Genomic DNA, 27675 nt, shown 5'->3' on the forward strand with positions numbered 1-27675 from the left:
TTAAACTCGCCTTGCCTCCAGATTAACAGGCAAACGAATGAGAGCAGGAGACGGGACCACAAAAATAACAAACTTGAATCTTGAGTGGCAAGCTGCCACGTTTAAGCACGTCCGTGCGTGGGTTTGTGTCTCTGTGTGTGTGCGTGTGTTGCTGGCGATCATTAAAACTCGAAGAACAGTTTCAAACTTTCTGAACGGGCAGCTGCTGCATCTTGGTAACAGGCTTAGGTAGTGGTTAAGCGATGTTCTTTTCGTTTTTTTGTCACCAAGCAAAAAATGCTCGAGTAAAACAATTAGTTTCATAACAAAACATATATCTATATATAGTTTATGGAAGATTACGCGTGGATTAGTTGATAAAATAGATTGCTGCCAGACTACACAATGGGGACCTCATTTGCCAGTAAAAATATGATAATTGGTTCTTTACCCTTCTATCTGGCAACAAAACTGACACCTTTTTACAAGGAGTCATGTTTGCATAGACCGCAATACCTACAGTCATAAATACAAACAAAAGACATAACTCTGATAATGTGCACTGTCCTGCCAGACTGTTGAGATATCGAAGGCAATAACAGGGTCTGCTGCACCAAGCACTTGAAATTTGAGTAAGCAGGTTACGAGCAGCATAAGCCTTTCCTGAAAACAAAGTGATAAACTGAATTTCTGCGTGTAGGCGAAAGTATATTGCCCATGTGAATGTGTTCGTTCATTGCGGATCAATCATTGAAATGATCATTGAAACGATTGATCCAAACATTGAAACGATTTACTACTTAATCTGGCCTATCTGACCAGTGTGGAAGAATAGGCCAAATACCTTATAGAAAGGCTCCCTTGAGCTTTCTAAAGTGGAGGTCATTCCAACAGCAGTGGCATGGACAAGACATTGCAGTGCTGTACCTTTATCTTTACTATCAAGCCATAGTGTATACGTGAACATTATAAGTTAGTTATCTCATACATGTCACCCATACGGTTCACCCGTATTCTTGTACAGGGAAATTGAGTTTTCAGGTCCATACGGCGTACAGCCGTTTCAATACAATGTTTGTGTTTCTCACTTGTGATGGGACTTTGTAGGATGAACGTTGAGATTTATAAGGACACGGGGTGACCAATAAGGTCTGAATTGCCCTGTAATAAGGTAGGGCACTGATAAGGGGTTGACAGGTGTGTTATCTACCTGAATATCAAGATGTCATTATGGGGGAGAGCCGTTTGTGCGATATCCCCGGTCAACAATAGTTGGAGGGAGGAGTGGTTGCAGTGGCTAGAGCATTGTGCTATGAACCGCGGTGACCTGCGTTTGATTCCCTGCCATGGCTCAGAGTGATATCCCAAGCTGAACCGGTCCTCAACTTCATAAAATCTCACTGACCAAAGTGTTGAATTACGGTAAAAAATTATTCCTGACGGACAACAAGAGGGAGGCCTTACCCAGCTGTGGATATGAAAAAGGCTGTTAATTGGTATTCATTTATTTATACAATATGTGTGTGTGTGACAAAACACGTAATTAACTGGCATTAATCAATGGTGGTTGAGCAATTAATGCTGATTATTAAAATGCATTTCCTCTTACGAGTGGTAAATAATGCATATTCATGTGCACTGCGGGCGACGCACTCCCAGTGATGATCATTTATGCGGCTTTAATTTATCACTATGTAACACCATTTTTTTCCGGGTATTTTTCATTGCTAATGCCTAAAAAGTATAAAAAAATGGATATTATTTCCCACAAACGTTGCTTTTGGGACCAGGACTTTGTGAACGAAAGACACAAATGCGCACGTTTTCTCATTGAAAATCGGTACATTTAAAAATATCACTGTCCTGGTGCAAGTGCTGTTCGCAAGCGTCTGTGAAAGCCGGCAGGGCGCACGAGGTGCTGCTGCAGGCTGCAGGCTGCACCACACCCAGTCAGGTACTCATTTAAGGTTGAGTCGACCGAGAGAATGTCCAAAACCGGGACTCACAGTCGTCACTGAAGTCAGCCGTGGCCAGGAACCAAAACTCCAGGGTGCCAGGCTCGTAGTGCCGTGCACTAACCGCTACATTACCGGTTCCCCCACGCATACACACGCATGAGTACACACGTACACACAAATGCTCACTTACAAATAGAACAGCAGAATGGATTTTAAAGAAATCTATTTAATAATCTCGTGCGACGCTGCTGTGCTATTAACGGCTAACACACTGGACTTGCAATCGAGAATTTTGCCGGCAGTTGGAACGGCGACGCCATTTTCTTGAATCTCCGCTGCCTCTGAACAAACCGATGGAGCGAGTCGATTGGCAGGTCGCGGGCGATGGGGGCAAAAGTGTGGCCTGCACAGAAGAATAGGCCGACAATGAGCTCTAGAAGGGCTGTCTAGTGCTCCCTCTGTTGGAGGTTCTGTATTATTTTTTTTATAGTTTGTCTAGAACTGCTTTTTGTGTTTAGTTTATTGTCCTTTTCCCACGTCACCTGTGCCAGGCCAGGCGCACTTTGAGGCCACGTGAAGTGTCGAAGGCTCGCTGACAGGAGGAGGAGGTCTCGGGACAGATCCAGGTGTCATGGGTTGGCTGACTGAGACGAATGTTAGATGCACCCAGCTGTACCCCCTACTGTGCCTATGTGCCCCCATAGCAGGGGGCACAGTTCAACCTACATAGACACGTACATGCACCAGCAGTGGCGCGGGCAAGCAGTTGCAGGACTGCACCTTTTACCCCCTTGGTCCATTTGCTCGTGAAGCCACCTGCCTTGCCTTGGACAAACGAGCACAAGCTCCCCCCCCCCCCCGCCGCCCAAGTGTACCGCGAGGAGCCAAAAAAAGGCAGACCAGATCAATTTGTTTTAATTAAGCCAGCAATAAAGAGTCCCATGTAATGTGATTTGAAGGTGGTAGCGGCATTATTGTGTGAAACATAAACTTCAGAATATCGTTGAAATAAAACCTGGGAGTGGCACTTTCTTAAAGGGGTGTCGCGCCATTAATCGCCCGCGCTAAATAATTTCGGCCCAAAAAAAGTATTTCTCCAAAGTGTTTATTTCACTGTGTAATTATTCCAGTCTCCCCTTTTAAAGTTTTACGATGCCCAGAGGCGCTGCAAAGGTTTCAATTTATAACTTTATGTATGGTTTCTAATCGTCAAACACTGAAAACCACCTAATTAATGCCACTTTAATTAAGAACAAATTGCCACTGTAAAGACAGCACCCAGTAAAAAAAGGTGAGAATGTCATTTTGTTACGAATTGCTAGTTGAAGTGAAAGAAACACACGGCGAGAGCGATGAGGGGTAATAACGTGACCGTACGTATAATGAGCACGAGCAAAAGTGGCTTGCACGCATTTACATATATAGTACATCCCCGTTTCCAATGAAAAACATTTTAAAAATGTGCGTTGCTAAAACGCACCCTTCTACAGCATTATAACATTTCTTTAATAACGCCATAAAAATATTACCTACCCGCCGACCTCGGGAGCTTTTCATCCTAACGAGCAATCACATTTGTATTCCTGTGGCGACATCGTCGCTAACGACCTCAAGTGAGCATAGTCGACCCCGGCAGTAATGCGAAACGTCAGACGTCGCTCATCGAGATGGACACACACACACACATTTATATCTCTCCCGAAACGGTTGTCATTCATTTCTGTGTTGTTAATTAATTACAAAAAAGGCAGCAAACCGACTCGGTAATGGAACGTGACCCCGGGTATAATCTGGAACAGACTTGTCAGCCGATATTTGCATTCGGCCGACACATTACTATTACGGATCCCGGGACGGCGCATACCTTCGTGTGTATTAACATTTTGACCCGTGCTGTGGCCGGTGACGGTTTGGCGCGTGGCGTTTCGCATCGCCGCTCCTCGGCTCGTTTGAAAGTCGTAGGTGTCTGCGTACGACGGGATTAAAGTGCCTTTCGTTTCAGCAGACGGGAACTCGCCCACGTTCACTCGCTTAAGCTGAACACCTGGCCGCGGCGACAGGCTGTGTCTGATGTTGGGTTCCTCAGCGAGTCTTTGAGAAACGTGGAAATGTTCGTCTGCAACGGTTGGCATCTTTACGGTGCTAAAGAGTTCTAGATTAGAATCTTTCGTGACTGCAAGGATTCATACTCTTAGGGTTTTTCGGTAAAGTCACGTAGGTAAAAAATAAAAAAAAACTTTAATTAAAATTAATAAAAGTAAAATAAAAACCACGACGTTTCGGAGGCAACACAAGCTTCCGTCTTCAGGTGGAACCGTCACAGTACGCTTGCAAGTGTGTTGCCTCCGAAACGTCGTAATTTTTATTTAACTTTTATTAAAAAAATGTTTACCTACGTGACTTTACCGAAAAAACCTAAGAGTATGGTGCTAAAGAGGTTCAACATACGTACGTGGATTATTGCGCGCCGAACATGGTGGTTCTGGAAGTGTAATTCGTTATCTCCAGTGGTTAACACACTGCGTGGTGAAAATTAACCTGGCAACCTGAGTTTCGGTTCCAGGTAACGGGTAACATCAGTGGTGGTTGATATCTGAACCGGTCCTGCACCCCTGCCCGCCCCCCCCCCTCCTCATACTGACCAGCGTGGTGAAGTATGGATTAACAAAGGGGATTAAATAATTGCAATCAGAAAGGCCCTCACGTGCATGCCCCTTGGAATTTTATTCCTGCGTATGGCACCAATACGTTTCGGAGCTAGATGCAAAGGTCTGCTAGCCACGAGAGGACTTCGGGAGAGATTTCGTGTATGTTTTGCGGTTCCTCCAACTCTGTCGAAGGAGCTCAGACCACAGCGGTTTACTGCGTGATCCATAGCTCGGATTGCATGCCCACAATCGACGTAACTCACGCTTTTGTGCCTTTAAAAAAGCGTTCAGTGCTGATCACTGATATAGTTTCAGAGGCTTGGGCTAAATCAATTCTGCTGCAATTATTCACTCCCAGACTGCGTGGGGAATAATTGGTTGGGTAAATAATACTTCGATTGTTGTTGTTGTTGTTTCATTGCGTAGAGACAGATGCATGGAGGCGACGTGTTGTCTGCCTATCCTCTCCTCATAATCAACGTTTTTGGGTTTAGATCGCGTTATTTATAAATGTGTCGTAACCCTCCACCACCCGACACGGTCAATCAGTAAAAAAAGTGTCACGTTGACAAAAGACAAATAGTTCACTGCTTTAGCCCACCGGTGTGTTGAAGCCACAACATTTACAGTACTCAAATTGTAAATGTTGTGGCTTCAACACACCGGTGGGCTAAAGCAGTGAACTATTTGTCTTTTGTCAACGTGACACTTTTTTACTGATTGGCCGTGTCGGGTGGTGGAGGGTTACGACACATTTATAAATAACGCGATCTAAACCCAACAACGTTGATTATGAATAACATTGGTCGCGAAAGCCTACGTGTTAAACTATCCTATCCTGTTGATAAATTCAAAGAGTCGATGAGTCTCGAGTCCCTCCTGTGCGGCAGCCGGGGGAAGATGGGCGCAACGCTTAAAAAAAACAACATTGCCCCGCACGAAAGCTCTCCGATTGTGTGCTCGTGTGGTGCCACGCGTCGTTCCGCGTGATGCACTGACACCGCGTTCCACGTGCTGGCAGCTTCTTCGTCGGCCAAACATCTCGATGTCGGATCACAGGGGCCAGTTTGCCCCCTTGATTGGGGTGCTGTCGCGTCGAACTCGGGCTGCTTTTCGAGGAATTTCTGTCCCGTCCCCCCCCCCCCCCCCTTCGTTCGGTGACCAGAGCTTTAAATCAGGCTCGTGTTGAGTTGAAAGAAAAACAATAAAAACAAAAGTATATACGTACATATAGGACCACGGAGCTTGGGCAATTGTTGGGTGCTGGTTTTAGCTGCCTTCCAGCGCTTCTGAATCTTTCTCTTTCTTTCTTCCCCGTCTGAAAATGAACGACAACGGCGCACGGTACACATTCTAAATTATTGCTATTCAGGATCTGAACTGAATTGCTGAAGAAGCTCCCAGCCCCTGGAGCAAACTCGTGGTAGAAACCCGAAATCGCAGAGCCGTACAGTGCAACAGCGAAAATATGCACCAGTGGTTTGTGCAATAATAATGAGCTAAGGCAAACGATATGGAGTTTTTATATATATCTCATAAAATGTAACATGCACTGTATAGTAACGTCAATGTACCACGGCGTGCTGGTGCGCTGGGGCGTTTCTAATGTGTCCCATGACACACGTGTTTATGCGTTTCCGAGCCGGCAAGACCATTCGTCTGGTTGATTTGACCTGGAGAGTGGCTTTGCGCGACCCGCGGCAATAAAAATAAAGATCAGTTTCTTTCGACCTTGATCTAAACACTGGACAGGTGATGACTTTTAGGCCACGTGGGACACCATCACTGCCGGCGTAGCCCCGGCACGGAGCCCACGAATTCAAGGAAGCCGGGGAAATCTTGCCGCTGCTTAGCGAACGAGTTTTCCCGGTGGCTGTCGGGTAGCTCACGGGTGGGATCTGCAAAGTTGGGCTTCCACTTCACGGATAAGAGGAGAACGATGGCTACGTTAAATCTACGCAACTGCCGTCTCCTCTACTCATCACATCTGGTTGAGAATTGACGACGTCCACTTCACCATAGGTGACGGCTTTTGTCAGCATTTAAGGTAACATGAAAGCACGTGACAGTTGGGGCGACCGCCACAAGGGCCACCGTCTCCCACCCACTGCTGCCGCCTGACTCGGCACCGGGATTAACCAAATATCAGCTCAAATTCAGGTCCTAATAAACGGAAGAAGTCAATGACATAAACACTAATTCATCTCTCTCGTCTATATCGTGTCTGCAGCTTTCATCTCACTTGGCTTGCATTTCGCTTATCTTGCTTCATCGCTGTCTCTTACCTACATCTATTGTGTCACCTCACTTGGAGTTCATAAATTGGGAGGAAGCAGAGGACTCGGCCCAAATATAAGCAACACTCAATGCCTTCATTGGACCAGCACCACCACCGTTCATCAGCATACCGAGTATTTATGTCACTTTGTGGAAGGGATCAAATCACAGACGTAAAACCCCATAGATTCTTGTCTAAATAGTTTCTGGGTGACTCTTAGCCATATGCAGACATTCTGAGGATGTCTGGATATCCACATCACCCATAACACCCACGGCACCCACGGCACCCACGGCACCCACATCACCCACATCACCCATAACACCCACATCACCCATAACACCCACGGCACCCACATCACCCACATCACCCATAACACCCACATCACCCATAACACCCACGGCACCCACGGCACCCACATCACCCACATCACCCATAACACCCACATCACCCATAACACCCACGGCACCCACGGCACCCACATCACCCACATCACCCATAACACCCACATAACCCATAACACCCACGGCACCCACAACACCCACGGCACCATCAGTACCCATGGCACCTATCGGTACCCCCAACACCCAGGCCCCCCACGGCGGCTGTACAGCTGACACTGACGATTGCCGCACCTCGCCTGGCTTCGGCGTCACTCGTGTCTCCTGTTTCGTTTTCTTTTTTCTTCGCGTCGGGTGCGGCAGGATTTTGAACCACCTCCTCCAGGCATTCCGACGATCCGCAGGTGCTGAGCGTGGCGGCGCACGACATCGGGGAGTACGTGCGACATCACCCCCGCGGCAAGAAGTGAGTGCTCGCGGCGCCAATCACATACCCACTCATCCTTTCCTTCCACACCCCCGCAGTCCATGTCCCACCTCACTCCGAATGGATGTTTCAAATAATAACAATTTGGTACATTTTGTATCCGCGCCATTCTTATAGTGCAAGGCTATCAACAAAGGCGCTTGCGATTCATCGTCGTAGCCTGCAGTGATTTCACAGTAGGGGCCACGACGCTGCGCACAATCCCAATTGAGTAATTTGCGGTGCCATTTTTTTATCGAATTTGTCAGATTTGGACCGTGACGCCCGGCACACAATGGCCTGCTCGTTTTCAGAATGACGTCGGCGGATCTTTACCGTCCAATGAGTGGCAGACTGGCGCGGAGCGTTTTACGGCGAACGCACACGCACCACACTAATAACCAGCATGGCCTGCCGAATTCTAACCACGAGCTTCTGCAACAAACGGCGAACGCCGCCGCCAGGGCCGCGTCGCCGCCAAAGGGGGGCGAACGAAAACCTCGGTGAACGTAACAAAATAAACTTCAAACAAATGTTGAATGCACAACAGAAGGAGTGACGAGGCGATCTGCTTTTGTCTATCGCGTATTCTGCTCGAGCTCTCGCTCCCCCACCCCGCCCTGTGCATTTGAGGAAAGGCGATAGTGACGCACATCGCTTAATTGTTCTATAAGCGCTCATAGGATATCCTTAATATCCTTACAAGTGTAGCCCCTCTAGTGGCTGCAGGCGGGCCTCTGAGCGTTTGCTGATTCACTCAACCGAAGCAGATGTGCACGGGCGTATGTTTTACGGTGATGGGCGTTCGCCAAGTAGGTGACCTTTGAAGGTAAACCAGCCAGCGGTGTTAAATATCATACCAACACCTTTTGACTTGACTATGGGAATCCATGGGGGTGCCACGGTGGACGAATTGTTCAGCTACCTCACCTGGTATACAGAAGGTCGTGGGTTCGATTCCAATCCTGACGGTGCTATATTTTGAGTTGGCATGTTCTCTCCGTGGCCGAGTGGATTTTTCTCCGGGTCCTCCGTTTTTTGCACTCCACATTTAGAATGCACTTGCGTTTAGAGTATTTGACTTCTTAAAAGTTACCCGTGATGAGCCACTTTGTTGAGTTGTCATTTGTGGCCAGGTCACATCTGGAAAGAGCTATACAGCTCAGTGTGCAGTGGGCTGTACCTAGTAAAATAAAAAAAATGGTTTAATAGTGTTATAGATGGGGGAGCTCAGAATGTTACCACCCAACCAAACGCGATATGGCAGCCCTCCGTCTTCGCCGCACAGGCGAGGAGGAGTTTTTGTGCGGGAAGCTTCATCTCACAGTGGCGGCTGCCGTGTCATGCACTGCTGCTGCTGTTGCCGCCATTCGACCTCATCGTTTTGATTCCCCTCCTTAGCAAGCGGCAGTGTGCTGTGTGACATCACTGAACGATGGGGTTATTAAGTCTTAAATTATAAATGAGCGGCAGTGGGTTATTTTTTTTTTCGCTTGGAAAAGATATATGCTGTATATTAAAAACATGTCCTCCTACTTGTTAGGAGAAAAATAAAAAATAAACCTCAAGTATTTTTTCCACTCAATGGTGTGTGCTTTCAATAAATCACCGCCTCACCTCGTACGAAGGGATAATTTGGTGTAACGCCAGTAAAAAAAAACATTCTGTTTTTCATTCGTTTGGTTTACATACAATATTAAGCAACCTCGTATTGAGATAATTGCTTTAGCACGTAGACTCCTGGCAACGAATGATCAGATTGGCGGCCGGGAGTGACTAAAGCACGGTGCCACGTATTGCGTGCGCTGCAGAGGAAGCCCATGCCGTGGTGGCATTTCGCTCGTGACAGACGATGACACCGCGATGTTTCGTTAATGCGGATCGCGACCCACAGGGCAATCGGGGACAGTGACGGCTCAGAATGGCTGAGGTGGCCCAGATGGCTGAGATGGGTTGGTTGGTACCTGGGATGGCTGGGATAGTGCCTAGGATGGCTGGAATAGCTGGGATGGCTGCAATGGCTGGGATGGCTGAGATGGCTGGGATAGCTGAGATGAGGATGGCCAGTCTCGGATCTCCACCTCTTCCTGTCCCTTGTTCCGTGTAACACGCTGCACATCGCCTGTCCACGTGACACGAACCTCCTCGTCGTGTTGTCCACACACTCACTTCTCCGTCTCGCGCTCGATCTCTCGCCCTCAATTTACCGGTCATGCGCACACTTGCCAAGCCCTCTCACCTCAATCGCGTGTCCCAAAAACGTTTCCCCGCTTATCGCTGGAACGTGTACAAGTGTACGATCGTTGTTTTTGCTCCTTCTGTTATCTTACTGTTTTCGGTATTCTGCTTAGAATCCACGTTTTTGTCCGAAGAAACTATTGTGCTTACTCTTGACTCAATACGTTTCACAGCTGTTGGGCAGTGTTGGCCAAATGTAACTTTTTGTCAACCTCATCTCATGGGCACATACAACCTTATAAGCAGGCGCCAAACTACTTCCCAAGCACAGGCACTACATGGGCTTTGTGTTTTTCAATGCTCTCCAGTTAAGCATTCACACATTATCTCTGTCTGTCTGTTACATGTGATCACTATAGCATGTGTAAAGATGAATCAATATAAATGAAATGTTAAGCAAATTCTGTGACGCTGTTAGGAACTTACGCCGTAAAAAAGACGGCCACGTTTATCAAACAATTTCCCTTTGATCAAATCGTGAGATTTGTACGGTGAAGTTGCCATTGCTAATTGAATAGTCTGAGGATAAAGCGTTAAAGAATGCTTAACAAATGCATGATTTTGTTGATTACGCTATGGATATCCATTACCAACCGGTAATGAATATATATTGTAATTTATATGCATTCATTAACCCCCTTCCCCCCTCTGGTTTTCCCACTTGATTGGCCCACAAGTGACGACATCACATTGACCACCACCTCTATTTAAGACCGAAACAGGAGGAGGATTTCTCCACAACTCTGGCTATCGCCTGATGATGCTGGTTGTAATTACCGGCGAAACATCATGCTACTCGAATTGTAAATGTTGTGTGGTTACTCTCCAACACACCGGTGTGCTGAACTAGTAACGCATTGGCATGTTTTGTTTACATCACAAACCTTACTTATTAGCTGTGTCGGGTGATGGCAAATTTAACGACACATTTATATTTATGCGATCTAATAAATAATAAACCTCTATTATCGCGTGATTATGCTTCCCTGTTTTATCTTTGCGTGCGTTCCGTGCTACGTTCAAATGCTCGGGCTGTTGATCCGAAAGTCATGTCTACTGTCTCACTCTACTCTCAAACATTTCACCAAAAAGCTTATTCCAAACTCTTCCGAATCGTATATGTGTAAATGCGTAAACTAACATGGATATATTATTTTATTCGCATGTTCGGCGTTTTGTTCACTGCTAGATGGATGGCCTATCCATGCGGTGTGGGTGATGGGGGTTGTTTGGCCATACTTCACCACGCTGGTCAGTGCGAGTTGGCGATAGCGGGGAGCATAGACATAGGAGCATAGAAGTATTATACAACAACGGATTTTGCTGAATTATAATATTTTGCGAGGCCACAGGATAATTATCTTGCCAAAAGTGTCTTCAATCTCCACACCGTGCTCTGTTCACCCAGCAGTATAAACGGGGCGCCATGTTCACGACTTCACCTGGCATACAGGAGGCTGTGGGTTCGATCCTGAGCCCTGACACCCGTATATTTGGGGCTTGCATGCTCTCCCCGTGGTCGCGTGTATTTTTCTCTGGTTCCTCCGGGTTTTCCCTCCACATTTAAAAACATGCTTTTCGAGTATTTGGCTGGGAAACATGTGCACGTGATACGCCACTTTGTTGAGCTATCATTGTGGCCAGGTCGCTTCTGAAAAATAACTATACAGCTCTTCTTGGTTCTTTCGGTAAAGTCACGTAGGAGGAAAAGAGTCTGAATGGCTCTGCCTTCTCGACAGACCTGTTCTCCACCTGAAGACGGCTGCTTGCGTTGTGGACGAAACGTCGTGAGAATTATTTTATTATGTTGTATTTTTATTATTTTATTATTTTCCTTCTACGTGACTTTACCGAAAGAACCAAGAAGATGAATCCCTGCAGTCACGAAAGCTTTAAATAGAAATTTAACTATACAGCTCAGTGGGCATTATCTGGTAAAATAAAAAAAAGTTTAGTTCAGGCTACACTGCAGTTCATCGGTTCTGCAAGTTGCTGGCTGGTGGAGTCAAGTGTGGGCACTGCTACCACTTCCAAAACGTCTGACCTGCATGGAAGATAGGTCCAAAAAAACGTCTAAGAGGTATGGCACAAGACAGAGGAAAGTGGAAACATATTACAAAATGTGCAGTGCATACCTACGGGCAATCTGCCCATGGATAATAATGAAGGGGTCTGTCGACAGTTCCCTATAATGGAGGCACCTTCCGCCAGCAAGTGGCGTCAGCTCCCAAATGCACGGCATCGTCATAACCAGACAATTGTCTGGTGAAAGCTTTTGGAATGACTGCAGTTGAAATGATTAACGGTCGTTTACACGCAAGCCTTTTTTCTTTGACTTGCATAAAATTGTGGCTTTTCCCCGCCGCCGTGCATTAATATAATTGGGTAATTGCGGGAGTGTCGCACTGGCAACCATCACGTCGCCTGCAAGGGGATGATGAGGACCTGAGAGCCGCTACTCCCAGACGAAGGGTCACGTGGTCGGGGTCTGGAGGCGTTTGCTGATCTTTGTTCTGTGCTAATATAATGCCGGACGTTGCGGAGGGCAGTTTACAATGCAGCGTTTGCAGGAGATGCACTTGCTAATGCTGCGCTTATCGCAAATTCTAGAATTGCCTAATTATACGTCTAGACACTGACGAGTCTGATCGGGCTGCAAAATAATGTTTTTATTGCAAACGGCCATCGATTCCTGCTCGCAAGCTCTATCACATTTCTACCGGATGCAAGCCAATTTTTGGATTTATCAGAACGTTCGTTAAACGTGCGATTATTTTTTCTTATTTAGCCCCTCTTTGCATTGCGTTCAATGAGGCAATTATTTCTGTTGACCAGCTCTGCATTTTATTGCCATTAAAACATTCGAGGCGTAGAGGGTTTTTTTTTTGGCGTTTTGTTTGAAACAGTTCGGAGCCCGACACCGTCGTCGATTGACTCTTGTTTACTTCCGCACGGCGACGTTGACCCCGCTTCTGCACCGTTGGCATCGTCTCGTGGCGAAACGCATTTGTAAACAACAACAAAAACAACAAAAGCAGACAGCAGCGCGAACGCACTTTTTCGTTTTTAAATTAGTTTTACAGAAAGTGTCACGCGCCACTACACAATTATTTTGCTTTTATTTCGATTTAAAGCTTTCGTGACTGCAGGGATTCATTTTCTTGGTTCTTTCGGTAAAGTCACGTAGAATGAAATAAAAACACATAATAAAATAATTCTCACGACGTTTCGGCCACAATGCAAATGAAACAAAATGTATCTGTTTTGGATGTGTTAATGGTGCAGCTGGACAACTCACAGCTGATGGCTGAGGTCATTGACATTGACCTTGATTTGTGAATCCTCCAAGTTCGCTCTGCCATCCTGCCAGCATCACGGCTGCTCAGGTGCATTGGTCTACGTTTCTTTCCTGGTCACGGCTAACATTATTGGCGAGTGATATCGGAACCGGTAGCGGACAACATCTTTGCCCTGCTTGACCAGAATGATGAAGTATGGTTAAACATCTCCCACATGATCGACACGTCACGCGTCATGGAGAGGCCATGCATCCAGAAGTGGATTGATAAAATGACCATCAATTCTTACTATGATCATCATCATCGAATATCTTTAGTTATTTTAAATGTTAATGAAAATTCCACAAAGTACGTTTTGTAATTGTGGAATCGTATTGAAATATAAGAGGATACGATTATCGGCACGAACAATAGTGCATGAAAAGCTAAACTTAAAAATAAATGGGCATTTTAAAAACTTGAGATAACAAGCACGCTGCTTTTCATTTATAATTACGAAGGCTGTGGTTAAATAATTACTCATTATTTCTTCACAATCAAAATTTCCAAATGCATAAACAAATCGGTTAAGTTTTCTCGCGGAATTTTAAAAGGCGGAATAATAATAATAAAACGACTGTTTAGTTATCGGCATAGCGTCCAAAAGAGACATCATCACGTACACACACAGAGCATGCACACACACATAGCATGCACACACACATACATAGCATGCACATACATAGCATGCACACACATAGCATGCACACACACACTTAGCATGCACACACATAGCATGCACACACACACACATAGCATGCACACACACACACTTAGCATGCACACACATAGCATGCACACACACATAGCATGCACACACATAGCATACACACACGCACATAGCATGCACACACACATAGTATATACACACACACATAGTATGCACACACATAGCATGCACACACATAGCATGCACACACATAGCATACACACACGCACATAGCATGCACACACACATAGTATACACACACACATAGCATGCACACACTTAGCATACACACGCACATAGCATGCACACACATAGCATGCACACACACATAGTATACACACACTTAGCATACACACACACATAGCATGCACACACTTAGCATACACACACACATAGATAGCAACGCACTTTTGTTCCCCGCCTGCCAGAGCCGTCGGCTTGGCACGGCCAAGGAAAGGCCGACCGACATGAAATCGTGAATTTTTGTGCGGGCGAAAAAAATAAAACACCCCACCACCACCACGACCACGAAGACCACGACGACACACTCAACATTCACTCGGCTTAATTGAACACAGCGGAGTACTTTGTTTCAACCGTCGCCACACTCTCGCCAGGGCCGTTTTGAGCAAAGTTGTACATTAAAAAAACGTTTAGCAAATCGAGTGGGCCCTGACTGCGTCTTGGCTAAGGTGACAGGCCCAGAGGCGACAACTACTTGCCAGGGGTCCGCGCGTGCGCACCCACGCACGGCTGCAGCAGAGGAGCCGAGAGTTCCAAGTGGAAAAATCTGTTTACAGTGGCCGGGGGTTAGCGCGTCTTGCTACGTTGTTTATGCAAGGGGATTGAACTGACTTTATGTTTTTTGGGAGAGTGGGTGGGGGAAAGGCATAAAGACGCACCAACGTCTACTCTTACTACCCGTAATTAACTAGTTTTATGTCACCGTTTCGCCGAAAATGCATTCTCCGCTAATTGAAAGTATAAGATTTACAATTGCCAGGGATAAACCGAGAGTTAGGGAGGAGCGGCATTAATTAAACTAGAAACTTTTCATCTTCTTGGTTCTTCGGTGAAGTCACGTAGAAAGGAAGTAATAAAATAATAAAAATAAAACATAATAAAATACATTTTATTATGTTTTATTTTTATAATTTCAATAAAACATAATAAAATAAATATAATTATGTTTTATTTAACATAATAAAATAAATGTTATCATGTTTTATTTTTATTATTTTATTATTTCCCTTCTACGTGACTTTACCTAAAGAACCAAGAAGATGAATCCATGCAGTCACGAAAGCTTTACATCGAAATAGAAACTTTTCTTTTGGTATTTTACCGGGTAAGGCTCACTGAGCTATGTAGCTCTCTTTCATAAGCGACCTGGCCACAAATGGCAGCTCAACAAACGTGGCTTATCATCATGTAGAAATTTATAGCAGTAAAATATTCTAAACGAATGTTGTTTATAAATGTGGAGGGAAAACCCAGAGAAAACCTCACGTGACCACGTGGAGAGAGACATGCAGACTTCAAATTAACAGGCGTAAGGGTCGGAATCAAAGCCACGACCTCCTGTCTACCAGGCGAGGTAGTTAACAGCTCGCCACTGCGCCGCCCTTGTCTGAGTAAAATATTTACTGCGGGCGAGACGTGAAAGTGATGTAACTCGTTGACTACTTTTGGTCTAAGGTTTTTCAGCCGAAACGTGAAGCGAAAACGATATTTTACTTTATTTATTTTTTTACCTGATATTTGTTTTTCTGACCAACACACATACCTTACAACTTGAGCTAATATAAATATCATAGTTACATATAATTATACAGCACGATCAGGAATACGATCGAGGTGATGAGTGGTAAAACAAGTTGTTGGTGGCCCTTGAGCTGCCAAGGCTGGACAGTCCCGGTCGATGGCACAACATCAATGGGTGCAGCAATGGGTGCAGCAATGGGTGCAGTCCACAGATTTGGTCCGATGGCCGGATTGAGCCTGTGGATTGGTTCGATCTGTGCGCTGATATTATCCCTTAGTATGAGTAGTGAGTCGTATTCTTGATTCTTTCGGTAAAGTCACATAGAAGGGAAACAATAAAATAAAAAAAAACAATTAAATTCTCACGACGTTTCGACTGCAACACAAGCAATCATCATCAGGTGTGAAAAAACCAGCAGTGAGTCTTCTTAGGGCACTCGTTTCTTCTCCCATGCCAATCACTCATTCGGCTTTCCTGGGTAAATCATCGATATTGATGTAGTTATTAATATGGTGGAGTGGTGGTGCCGCGGTTAGCGCACTGCGCTATAAACCTGCTGACCTAATCTACATCATTAGACCTCCTTTGCCAGTACCAAAGTATAATAAAAGGGTTTTCCCGTTTTTTTCTGGCAACAAAACTTAAACCTTTTTACAAGGAATCATGTGTGCATTAAACACAAGACTTGTGGTCTTAATGCAAACAAAAAAACACTCTGATAATATATGCATTCTTCTTGAAACTGATTGGTCCACACCAGAGACGGCTTTCTTTTGAGCCTCGTCTCAGACACAGCTTGGGGTGAAGTATGGTCAAACGAAATTCCCTGAACAAATTGCATTGAGAGGCCTTCACGCAGCAGCAAATTGCCAAGGGGCTGCAAACTGTGACGATAAATGTTTTCCTTTCATTGTTTGACGGTAACATTCGTTTTGGGCTTTGCAGTACAACACAATTAGTATTGATATCTAATCCAGATTTACACCTCCTCTACCACCATCATTGGGCATGATCACTGCGCAGAGTTTACTGCAGGCTACAAACAATTGCCCATACCAGCACGAATTATTAATGGCGAGCATTAAAACAAGGCAAGCAAGGCAATCCTACAACACAAGTAAAAAAATATAATTATTGTCTTACAAAAGATAAACAAACACGTTGACAAAGGGCTCGATAAAGACCTTTGAAGTTGCCGCTTCTGCGTTACAAGATTCAGAATGCCACTTTCATCGTTTCATTGATCACTGCTGGACGAGGCATCGCTTCGGGTCGATCAATGCATTTAGCCATGCGGGCTGTGTTGGGGGGGGGGCAGGTGGGGAGGCAGGAGGTGCTCCACCTGGCCCACGTGAGCGAGCGGTAAAGCCGCAACGTTTCCGAATGCAGCGCGCATCCGAGTGCAGCGCTGCAGTGCTCACAGCCAATGGGGGTCACAGTTTCATGTAAATTCTTCACTGTTTACACATCAGTACAATTCACCCGATGTATCCATTTCATGCTTCTATTGGCTGCATTTTTAACTGGACTGTGCTCAGTCTGGAAGTATTCTGCCCAGAGCTGACTTACGCTGCAGGGGGTGTTTTATTTTAATGCTGACTTGGTGTTTACGTGACTGCGGCCACAGGATCCACACAACGGACCTCCCGACGCTTGCGTCTGTCGTGGGGGCTTGTTTGACCATACTTCACCATGGTGGTCAGTGTAGTGGGGGTGTGATCACCACCAATGTGAACTATTTACACATTTTTATTAGTTCAACCAGGTAAGGCCCACCGAGCTGTATAAATGTTTTTTAGAAGCGACCTGGTTATCACAAATGCTAGCTCAACACATTAGCTCACCATCACGTGGACATTTAGAGCAAGCAAAATGCTCTAACCGAATGTTGATTCTAAATGTGGAGGGGGGAAAAAACGGGGGACCTGGAGTACAAATTCACACGACCACGGGGAGAACATGCAAACTCCAAATATACAGGCGTCAGAGTCGGGATCGAACCCACGATCTCATGTATACCAGGCAAGGTAGTTAGCATCTCGCCACCGTAGCTGTGTTTGGGAAACCAACTCAGATCGCCAGGCGCTAACCACAGGGCCAACCACTGCTGCTATGAAACGCGATAACGACGTGGTGGCTGTGATCTATTGCGCTACACCTGCCACTCGGTCGAGTGAGTGAAGGCAGGTGGCAGCTTGCGCTCATGTGTCAGTGTGCTTAAGGGCTGTGTCTTCTGGGTGGCTATTTGTTAAATTGAGTTGAACGTTTATGGGCCTCACATCTCTGAGCAAAGCATTAAACGATCAATGGACATAAACTTGCCTGGGCACCTCCATAGACACGTACGGCATGGCGCAGGTGATTGTGCGGAACGATTGTGACTTGATGTGAAGATTATTGGTTTTCCAACCAGTAGTTCAAACAACCAATGTTTATCACTGTCAACTTTTGAAATGTTGAAAACCGTCGAGCAGATATATGATCTTATGGGATTCGGTGGCCAAAATGTTGTGAGCACTTCTGAAAATTATAAAAATATAAAGCCAAAGTTACGTATTGCTCAAGTGAGAAATTGGTTTACAGCACTGAGCCAGCAGTGGAAACTCCGCATTCATATGGAAGGGCCCCGTACATCCAAAGGACAACCACTGTTGACTTTATGACAAGGTGACACTCATTTGATCTAACTCGTAATTTCAAGCCACTCGATTTAGAGCAGAGCCGCCACGCTAGTTCAATAATAATAATATCTTACAGGCATTTACTAATCCACTGCTGGATGAGATGCAATGGTCTGTGTATTGGTCTGCATCTGCCACCACGCAGACCCACACTTCTCCGAATTAATGCATTGGAAAAATAGAAATTGTATTTGTACTCTTTCCCTTCTCTGCTTTTTGATAAACCACTCTAAGCCATCTTCAATTGTGTACAGTAGTATTCACTGACGTTTCTGTTTCTTTATTTAAAACCAGAATAACCATTATAAAGAAAGAGAAAATACCATGTACGTCTGTTTTTTTTTAACTTTTGTGCTTATTTAAAGCATTTCACTTAATGAGTCGTGAAAAATGATTTATTTCCAAGGGAGATGTCTCAGCTGGATATATTCAGCAGTTTCAAGCAATGGAGGCTGAGAATACAATTACTTTTCAGCACAATGAAAAAAGTGGGAACGATGGCATGGACAATGTAACATGACATTTTCAAAGCTCATTTTAGACACACTGAGTAATAATAATAATACGACCCATCATTTCTAAGCACTTTGCTGAATCAAGAACATCTCACTCTTGCAACCGTCGACTTATTTGAAAATGTGGTGGGGTGGTGGGGGGGTGGTGGGGGGGGGGGTAGATTTCAGAAACGAGTTTTCCAATCGCCGAGTCATCGAGGATGCACACGCAGTGTCTTGTGGAGAGACATCCCGCAGAGTCTGGGTGAGCTGAACGTCGAGTGTGCAGGCAGTGCAGCTGCACCAGGGGGGGCGGGGGGCGTGGATCGGACAGACGTAGGCGTCGGGCTAGGCGAGGGGTGAGAGCGTTGGCCAAGAAATGATGAAGGGAGTGGCAGGCAGCGCATGGGGGCGCGGCAGGGGGAGATGGAGCTACAAAATCAGCTCATAGCGTAGGAACTCGTTGGATCGTTACATCGCGGGATCGTGAGAAGTGGCGGCGGCTTGGGTGAGGCCTTCATCCAGCAGTGGATTGACGATGGCTGATGATGATGATGAGTTCCAACCACACGCACACACCAGCAGCTGATCTAGATGGAGATGAATCCAACCCAATTGGGTGGACTATCTGGGTCTTGATCTGTATTGAAATAAATGGGACACGTGACCGTTTTTTGGTTAATAAAACATTGACTATAGATCCACTAGAATTGGAATTGCTCGTCTGAAATAAATTACCCGCTGTGATGTGGGAAATTACTTTCACGGGCTGTCACGAGAAAAATCTGTTTACTCTCACCGTTACGGGCAGTGATCAAGTTTAAAATTGTATTACTGTGAGGCACACACGAGCAAAATGCATAATGACCCATAATTCACTGTGTAACAAAAACACATATTTGTTCCTGGGTAGTAAGTGTTATTTTCTAATTGTGTATGCCTCAAAAGCACAGAAAATAGCTATTATTATTCCCCCCACAAACTTTGCTTTTGTTACCAGGACACAAAAGCAAAGTTAATAATCCACTCCATTAATAATACTGTGTAACAAATGTATTTATTGTTCCTGGGTAGTAAGTGTTATTTCCTAATTGCAATTAATTACCCAGGAAAGCCTCAATGTGTCTCAAGACTTTTGTTTTTGGATGGTTCATTATTTTAACTTTTGCCCAATACCGAGAACAACGAACGTTTGATTACATGCGGGAAGAAGTCAGAATACCAAGAGAGAGAACCCAGCACGCTGTCGTCTGCGAGGTGGCAACACTCAGCACCGCCACCTAGCGGCCACGCCTACAACACCTGGCAAGCCCTGGGTAGTGATCACTCATCCAAGCGCTAACCAGGCTCAACTCCGCTTATCTTCCGAGGTGCAGCGTAGACGATTCGAAAGAGGCGTTTGAAAACTCGTATCGCCACGGTGATGAGATGTTAACTACCTCGTGAGTTCGATCCTGACCCTGACGTCTGTATATTTGGAATTTGCAATGTTCTCCCCGTGGTCGCGTGGATTTTTCTCCGGGTGCTCCAATTTTCCCCTCCTCCACGTTGAGAATGAACATCACGCGTTTAGAGTATTTGGCTGCTATAGATTTCCACGTGATAAGCCACTTCGTTGAGCTATCATTTGTGGCCAGGTCGCTTCTGAAAAAGAGCTGTATAGCTCAGTGGGCCTTACCTGGTAAAATTAAATAAAATTGTATTATCGTTTAGTTTACGCAGCGTCTCTCCAACTCGCGGTTTATCCCTGGCAATAGAAAATTCTGGACTTTCAGTTCGTGGAGAATGCATTTGTGATCGGGAAATCGGGTAGCGTCGATGACGAGTCGTGTAATTAGAGTGGGGGGGGAGGGGTGGGTGCGCGGGTGCGGTTCGATCACTTCGGTCTGTGATTCAAGTTAAGTCACATTTTTTTTTTGGTAAAACGCGTGGCGCCATTCTGGCACAAATACCCCCCTCAAAGCGCCATTGCCGCATTAATACCGTTGTTGGCGTTAATATATAAATATTTTAAATATATATTTTAAAAAGATATTTAAAAACATATTTAGTCAGCAGGAGCGGCAAGCCATCGCTCATTCCCATGTAGTCCACTCGTTCTCTCGTTGTCCACTTCTACACGACTACGTCAGAGATACCGGACATTTCAGCGTCTCTGCTGAACTCGAAATAAATGAGCTCACGACGAATGTAATTTTGGTCTCCGACCTGGGGCAAGGTAAAACATCTCATCGCCGGCGCGACATCCAACACGAATGTGTGCCCACTCTTATCCGCCGTGGGTGCTTCTCATGAGCGTGCTGGCCCTGCCAAGACTCTGGGTCTCTCGTGAGCTGTAGAGACTTGCCCACCTATTGCATCATCATCATCGTCTTCGTCGTCTGTCCCGCCTGTCAGCTCATGAACGACGATGGGGCCCAACACACTTCTGCTGTGGTTTTCTCTCTCCTTCAGCCGCGTCACTCCTGTTCCGTGATGCTGCCACGCTGGCGTTACGGTTACCACACTGGCCTTGCATTCCAGAGATTGCCTGTTCGATTCAATTTCCTGGTGCGGCAGTTGAAACTACAGAGCGCGCTTCTTAAATTTTACCCCCCCCCCCATCCGCCCCTCCACCAGCGCCTCTGTCCACCCAGCTGCATCAACGGTAGTATAGTCTATCGGCAGGTCACGTGTGGTGGGGTAAAGTGTGGGTACGTCCCATCTCTTTTAAGACGTCTGGCCAGGACCTAGAGGTGCTCTCGTAGAGCGGAGGCCCTTTCCTCCAGCCGTGGTGCGAGCAGGCAACTCCACGCCTGCGCCTTCAACAGCTTTGTTTCAATCTCAATCCTTCTCTTTAGAGATATTTTACCACTGCCACCAGGGATTTTTTTATTGACCGTTCTCCATAAAAAAACGCACCGGCATTCACACCTGGAATTTAATCTGTCTAACAAACACATTTAACGATTGCTGCTGCCGCCACTGCATCCATCATCGCAGCGATTCAAACGATCCCAATTTCATCACCAAATCCCTCCATTAAACAAATGAGGTTTTAGGTCCGCGACGGAGCTCAGCAAGCTGCCACATGGACGTGATTTCTCTGGGATCGCACTGCAGAACTTTGGACTTACGCGAGAGAAACGATGTTGTACCCATCTTAAATTTCACGCTTGTGCCAGAACTACAATCGTGATCTTTATTTATCCTGGAGAAATCCGATGAGCTATGAAGGTATTTTTCACAGATGTCCAGTATACACGCGCGCGTGTGTGTGTACGTGCATGTGTGTGAATGTGGGGGAGCGGAAGTGTAGCGGTTGGCGCGCTGCGCTATGAACCTGTCGACCTGAGTTTGATTCCCGCTCACGGCCAACACCAGTGACGATTATCTGAACCGGTCCTGCGTCTCCCCTAGGCGGCTGGGTGTGGTGCTGGCCACCCACCCCCTCGTGTGCCATGCCGTCCTAAATAGGTGCTAGCTAAGGGCACTCGTTCCGACAGCCTGTTAAAGCCCACGAGGGGGGATCTTTGTCTTGTGCGTGTGGCGAGCAGGATAATTGAGCAGCTGGGCTGCAAGCAGCTCGTGATGGGCCTCATGCATCACGCGGACACGGACGTACGCTACAACGCCCTACTCGCCGTGCAGAAGTTCATGGTGCATAACTGGTACGTCGTTGCAACACACATTCCCCTTCCCCCGAACCCCTCCATTCTCCTCGGCCAAGGCTATCACGAAGGAGGACGCCTTGCTTCCCTGAGACAGTCTGCAGAAGTTTCACAGGAGGGGGTGATGATTGCTGTGCCACAGTCCCAATTGAGCGATTTGCGGTGTGATTTTTGAAATCGGGCAGATGTGGACCCAGAGGCCGGCACTCGATGGCCCCCCGCTTGCGAATGACGTCAGGGGATCTTGTAACGTCCGGGCGTGAGCGAAGCAGGCGCCGCGTAGTGTCATCTTACCGTTTGCACAGCCACAGAAATAACCGGGGAAGGCCTCCTGCATTGGGAACTTCGGCAATAAGCCGCTCGTGCACTGCCGTGTGAAGTTGGAGCTGTCCCCTGGCCGCCGGCTGATGGGTGGTCGGGGTCAAGGTCGTCGCGCGTCCTTGAAAATGACCTTTGGCAACGTCGCCCGCATCTGTCAGACGTCACCTGCCGCTGATGTTGACCATGGCTGGCGAGTTGAACTCGGGCGACTGCCCCTACTGTTTCCCTTCAATAACAACAACATCAACAGCAACGCAATTTTATAATGCACACATTAATTCACAGACGATAGACGACCATGATTGCGAGGCGTGGAATCTAAGCTCAGTGTGGCTTGGATAGTGGTGACAGAGGTGGGGCCTTTATGTGCCTCTGGAGATTAAACGCCGCTGCTGCTGCATGCGTAGCAGCAGCAGAGGGGCGATGGCTGCATTGCAGATGGCGGGTGGGGGGGGAGTCGGTGCGGTCACGGAGAAATGTAGCCGGGCAGTGACGGCCTTCGCTCCTCGATGTAGAGAGGAGGCTGCGAGTCGCGCTGCTGCGGAGAACTCCACCGCGAGCGGTGGTGCAAGGTGACACGCGCAGACAGACGCGGTGGACGGCCCCCGGTTGGCTACGTGCGGTGCGAGAGAAGTTCAACAGGCGGGCGATCTTGTAGCTGACGCTGCTGGCGATGGGAAGCCAGTGGAGGGAGTGGAGGGAGGTGAGGGAACCTCACCGAGGATGGTAGGCGCCGGGGACGACGCGGGCGAGATGGTTTTTCAAGCGTCCGGAGTGTCCTGAGGTAGTTCGTCGAAAATAGAACACAGGGACGGAGTTAGGACAGTGCAGGCAAGACCCGGCTATGCTGCAAAACAAGGGATTTGACGATTTCGGTGGTCACGAGTGGACATAAATGCATGAGGACCCTGACGTTGCAGTTGTCAAATCTGACGATGTGGTTGGTGTGGCTGTCAAAGGATAAGTTAGAATTGGATAGTGGAGCCAGCGATTAATCCGCTAGACGGAGCTTGGCATCGACCAGGATGGCTTCGATTCAGAAGCTTTCAAGGAGGGTTTTGTGGACCCAGAACCACTGCTGTGAAGCGGTCGGTGCACTCTGAGAGACTCAAATCCAGAGGCATGGATTGAATCAACAGACATGAATCGTAGAATGTCATTTGCGGAAGAATGTCATTTGACACGGGAGATGTCAATCGAGCCGGCCAATGGGAGATGTGAAGTTCGTGAAGAGCAGGGGGCCTGGGAAAGACACCCTGAAGGATTCCGCACTGGAGCTTGTTTCACCCACTCCGACTGAGAAACCCGAAGAGGTCGGATTGCAAGCCACTGTTAGGCTGGACCACTGTTAGGCTGGACCACTGTTAGGCTGGACCACTGTTAGGCTGGGCCACTGTTAGGCTGAGCCACTGTTAGGCTGGACCACTTTTAGGCTGGACCACTGTTAGGCTGGACCACTGTTAGGCTGGACCACTGTTAGGCTGGGCCACTGATGATCAAAGTGAGATTCCAGGGGGGGCCCCAGTTCACGGCGTGGAAGGCTGCCGAGGCCACAGTGGAGTGAACATCGACGCGGAGCCCCGGTGGGGTCCCAGCGGCAGTGGGGAGGTCTGACGGAAGGCGCGGACTGGAGGGAGCGGGAGTTTGGAGTGGCGGTAGCGTGTGCTTTGAGCTGAGTGAAGAGAAAGGCTGTTCTCGGAGCTTGGAGAGGGTGGAGAGGTCGGCGATAGAACGATAGGTCGCTGGATTGTCGGTATAAATGGTGAATTAAAATGAGAAAAATGCATTTGGAGACAGTTGGGAATATACGGACATTGATAATCTAATTACTATTTCAAATAACCTATCCTGGAAATGTTATATAATTCTTATCTGCCATTCACATTCTGGATTAATAGAACACGAGGTCAAAAGGAGGTGTCCACACGAATGCAATTTTAAAACACGTGTCTTGCTCCCATTACTGTCGGGTTGAAATGAAACCAATTTCATCATGTTAATTTATGTAGCCAGGTAACGTTTGCGCTTAATATTCACGTAAGATGATGCAGCTTTTGCCGTATTAAATGCAACATGAAATTGCCTGTTATAATATATGTAAAGCCGTCTGTGATTTGCACTGAAGCGAAAGTATCGAATATAATCGCTGTCTCTCTCTCTCCGCTATATCTTGAGCCAATGTCAAACCATGGGCGTACTGGCTGTCAGCGCGCCGGACTTGCAATGCAGAGGTTGCCGCCTCGATTCCATCTCCCGGCGCAGCCGTTGAAACGACGACGGTGCGAGCTTCTCAAATGCCCCTGGCATTTGTGCGCCCAGCAGTGTGGATAGAGACGTCGCGGGCAATAAATAAAATAACACCGATTGGCAGGCCCCACGTGGTGGGGTAAAGTGTGGGCGCTCCACACCTCCTCGGAGATGTCTGGCACGCGTGCAAGAGTGGTCCAAATACATTTCTGAGGGGCTCTCATCTCGAGGTGATGGTAGTGGAGGCATTTAACCAAATTGGATTGTGTGAGAGGCTCACAGATCCTTGATAGATTTGGCTGCGTTGGCTTGGTCATATAGCCCGTATTCCCAGCTACCGCATGCCCAAGAAGCGTCTATTTGGCCAGATAGATGGGGCTTAACGGGCACGGCACGGGCTAGAGGAGAGATGGACTGATGTGGTACAGAAGGATGTGGAGTTGATTGGAATTGGCAATGACTGGTACCGGCGGTGTCAAGATCGGCCTCTGTGGAGGAGGTGCCTGTAGGACGCTACGGGGGAGTTGGAGGCAGTCGCCCTCCAGCAACAACGGAAGGCAGAGCGACGCTCACAACAACGAGCAGAGCTTCGGGCAGATAAACACAGAACGTTGGCACAGTGGGGAGCACAATTAGTGCATCTGATAGTCATCTCAGTCAGTCAACCCATGGCACCTGTGTCTGTTCTGGGACCTTCCAGTGGGCCTTTGACACCTCACGTAACCTCAAAGTGCGCCTAGCATGGCACAGGTGCCGTGGTGACGTCACCACCACTTGGTGGCGAACGGCTGTCATCGTGGAGGGGCCCAGCGTTGGCGTGAGCCGCATGCAATGGCAGGGCTACACCTTTACCCAATAGCACGAATGTCATTTTTCCGGCAGTTCACTGCGAATGTGATTTATGGTAAATGAGGTCCCTGGGTGCATTTTACGGAACGCGAATAGCAAACTCAAAAGCAGCGAGATTTTTTGACGGCGTAGGCCATTAATTACGGGCCACTTTGCGTAGCCTATTTCACTGCAGACAACGCACGCCTGGGGCGTCACGAGTGCACTTAGAGCCGGCACAGGGACGAGCACAGGCCACCGAGCCAACGGGGCATGGAAATAGAGAGAGAGAGACGCGAACAATGAAGACGTTGTCAGGCAGCACGGCGTCGCGGGTATGTCTGACGTTGAAAGGCAACGCACGAGCGGAGAAGCGGTGACTTTTAGCATTTCAAAATACACGGAGATGTATAAAAAAACAGCCCTCAACACCTTCTGCAATTGTGTTCCGGCCAGAAGGCTCAACGGTACAGCGAGCGGCTTGCAGTCGGAAGGCTGTGAGTAAATAGATCCCGGTTGGGACGTTGACTCAGAAAACCCATCAGCTCTCTAGGGGCTCAATAAAACGAGAAGCACCTGATGGGGATATCAAACAGTGCTAGCCCTATGGATGGACTCATCTACGCCATGGGAATGTGGAGTGTCTACCACTGGCTCTGCAGGGGCTGTTCACGGCAGATGACCACCATTTGCGTTGATACTCTTTTGAACAGCAGCAGGAAATCGCTCTGACTTCGATTAATGGGTAAAAAATTGGTGAGTGGCTGAAATGGGGCACTCAAATTGTCCGGCAGGGGCTAAGGCTCTGTAAAGATCGAGTGCGACACTGCAAGGTGTGATTTGGGCTCGCTGTTGACTTTCTTGTCATCCATATATAAAAGTTAGTGGATTCGTGCGTGTGTGTGTGTGTCACACGGTACTCGCCCCCAAAATGTAACGCCGTTTCTTTCGGGCCTATTAGTTGGCCACAACAAAATTTACAATCGGGCACTGGCAGAAAGTGCCCGTTTTATTCACCGTGGTTTTTTTGGAGTCCAGCGATTGGTCAATATACCATTTGAGTGGACATGTCTCCGTTTTTATCACGTACCGTATCTGTGCCGTGTTGTGGGGAAAGGCGTTTGAGTATTCGCAATGTTGATACACACGTGCTTTCGTTGCACAACATTAACGGTTGACACCTCATCAATGCCTCTTTTATTTCTCTACGATTTATCACCCATGCGACTTTTCTTTGACGACAGACACTTATTATTTTCTCAAATAGCCTCACCATTTACTGTATTCGGCTTAGATATATTACATGGTGAGGGTATGAAACAACATTACATGTCACACTATACAGCATACTGTACTGTACACTATCTACTGCCCATGGACAATCATTCGTGGCATTATCAACAGTTACGTCAACATCAAATGCCACCGTATTGATTGAAGACCCAATTTGTTCAGAAGAAGATGGAGCGTATACCAAAAAAATTGTATAACAACATGCCATTAGGCAGTGATTATACATTCGTTTAAGTTTTCGAATTATTACGTTAAATAACATAATTTTTGCGTACTGTTACACACAGATCACAACACACATCGCACCCATATTCACGCATGGACTACCTTATCCCTTGGGTCTGGGTAACGCTCCCCCCCCCCAGCTAGTTTATATAAATAAGACAAGAACGATTTAGCTGGAATGGAAGCTTAACGTTCATTTTGTTATTGAGATAAATA

General features: G+C 47.0%; 1 protein-coding gene across 1 annotated transcript in view; it reads left to right on the forward strand.

Moving 5' to 3' along the window:
- The window catches only part of LOC133352987 (V-type proton ATPase subunit H-like), a 103915-nt gene that overhangs the window by 69941 nt on the left and 6299 nt on the right, over positions 1-27675 (forward strand). The window contains 3 exon segments of the mRNA XM_061569045.1: positions 7568-7592; positions 7594-7670; positions 22432-22545. Of these exon segments, the coding sequence (XP_061425029.1) occupies positions 7568-7592; positions 7594-7670; positions 22432-22545 (216 nt within the window).

Source organism: Lethenteron reissneri, chromosome 42 (genome assembly GCF_015708825.2).
Source record: "Lethenteron reissneri isolate LAM-NWPU_2019-01 chromosome 42, ASM1570882v1, whole genome shotgun sequence".
Taxonomy (NCBI): Eukaryota; Metazoa; Chordata; class Hyperoartia; order Petromyzontiformes; family Petromyzontidae; genus Lethenteron; species Lethenteron reissneri.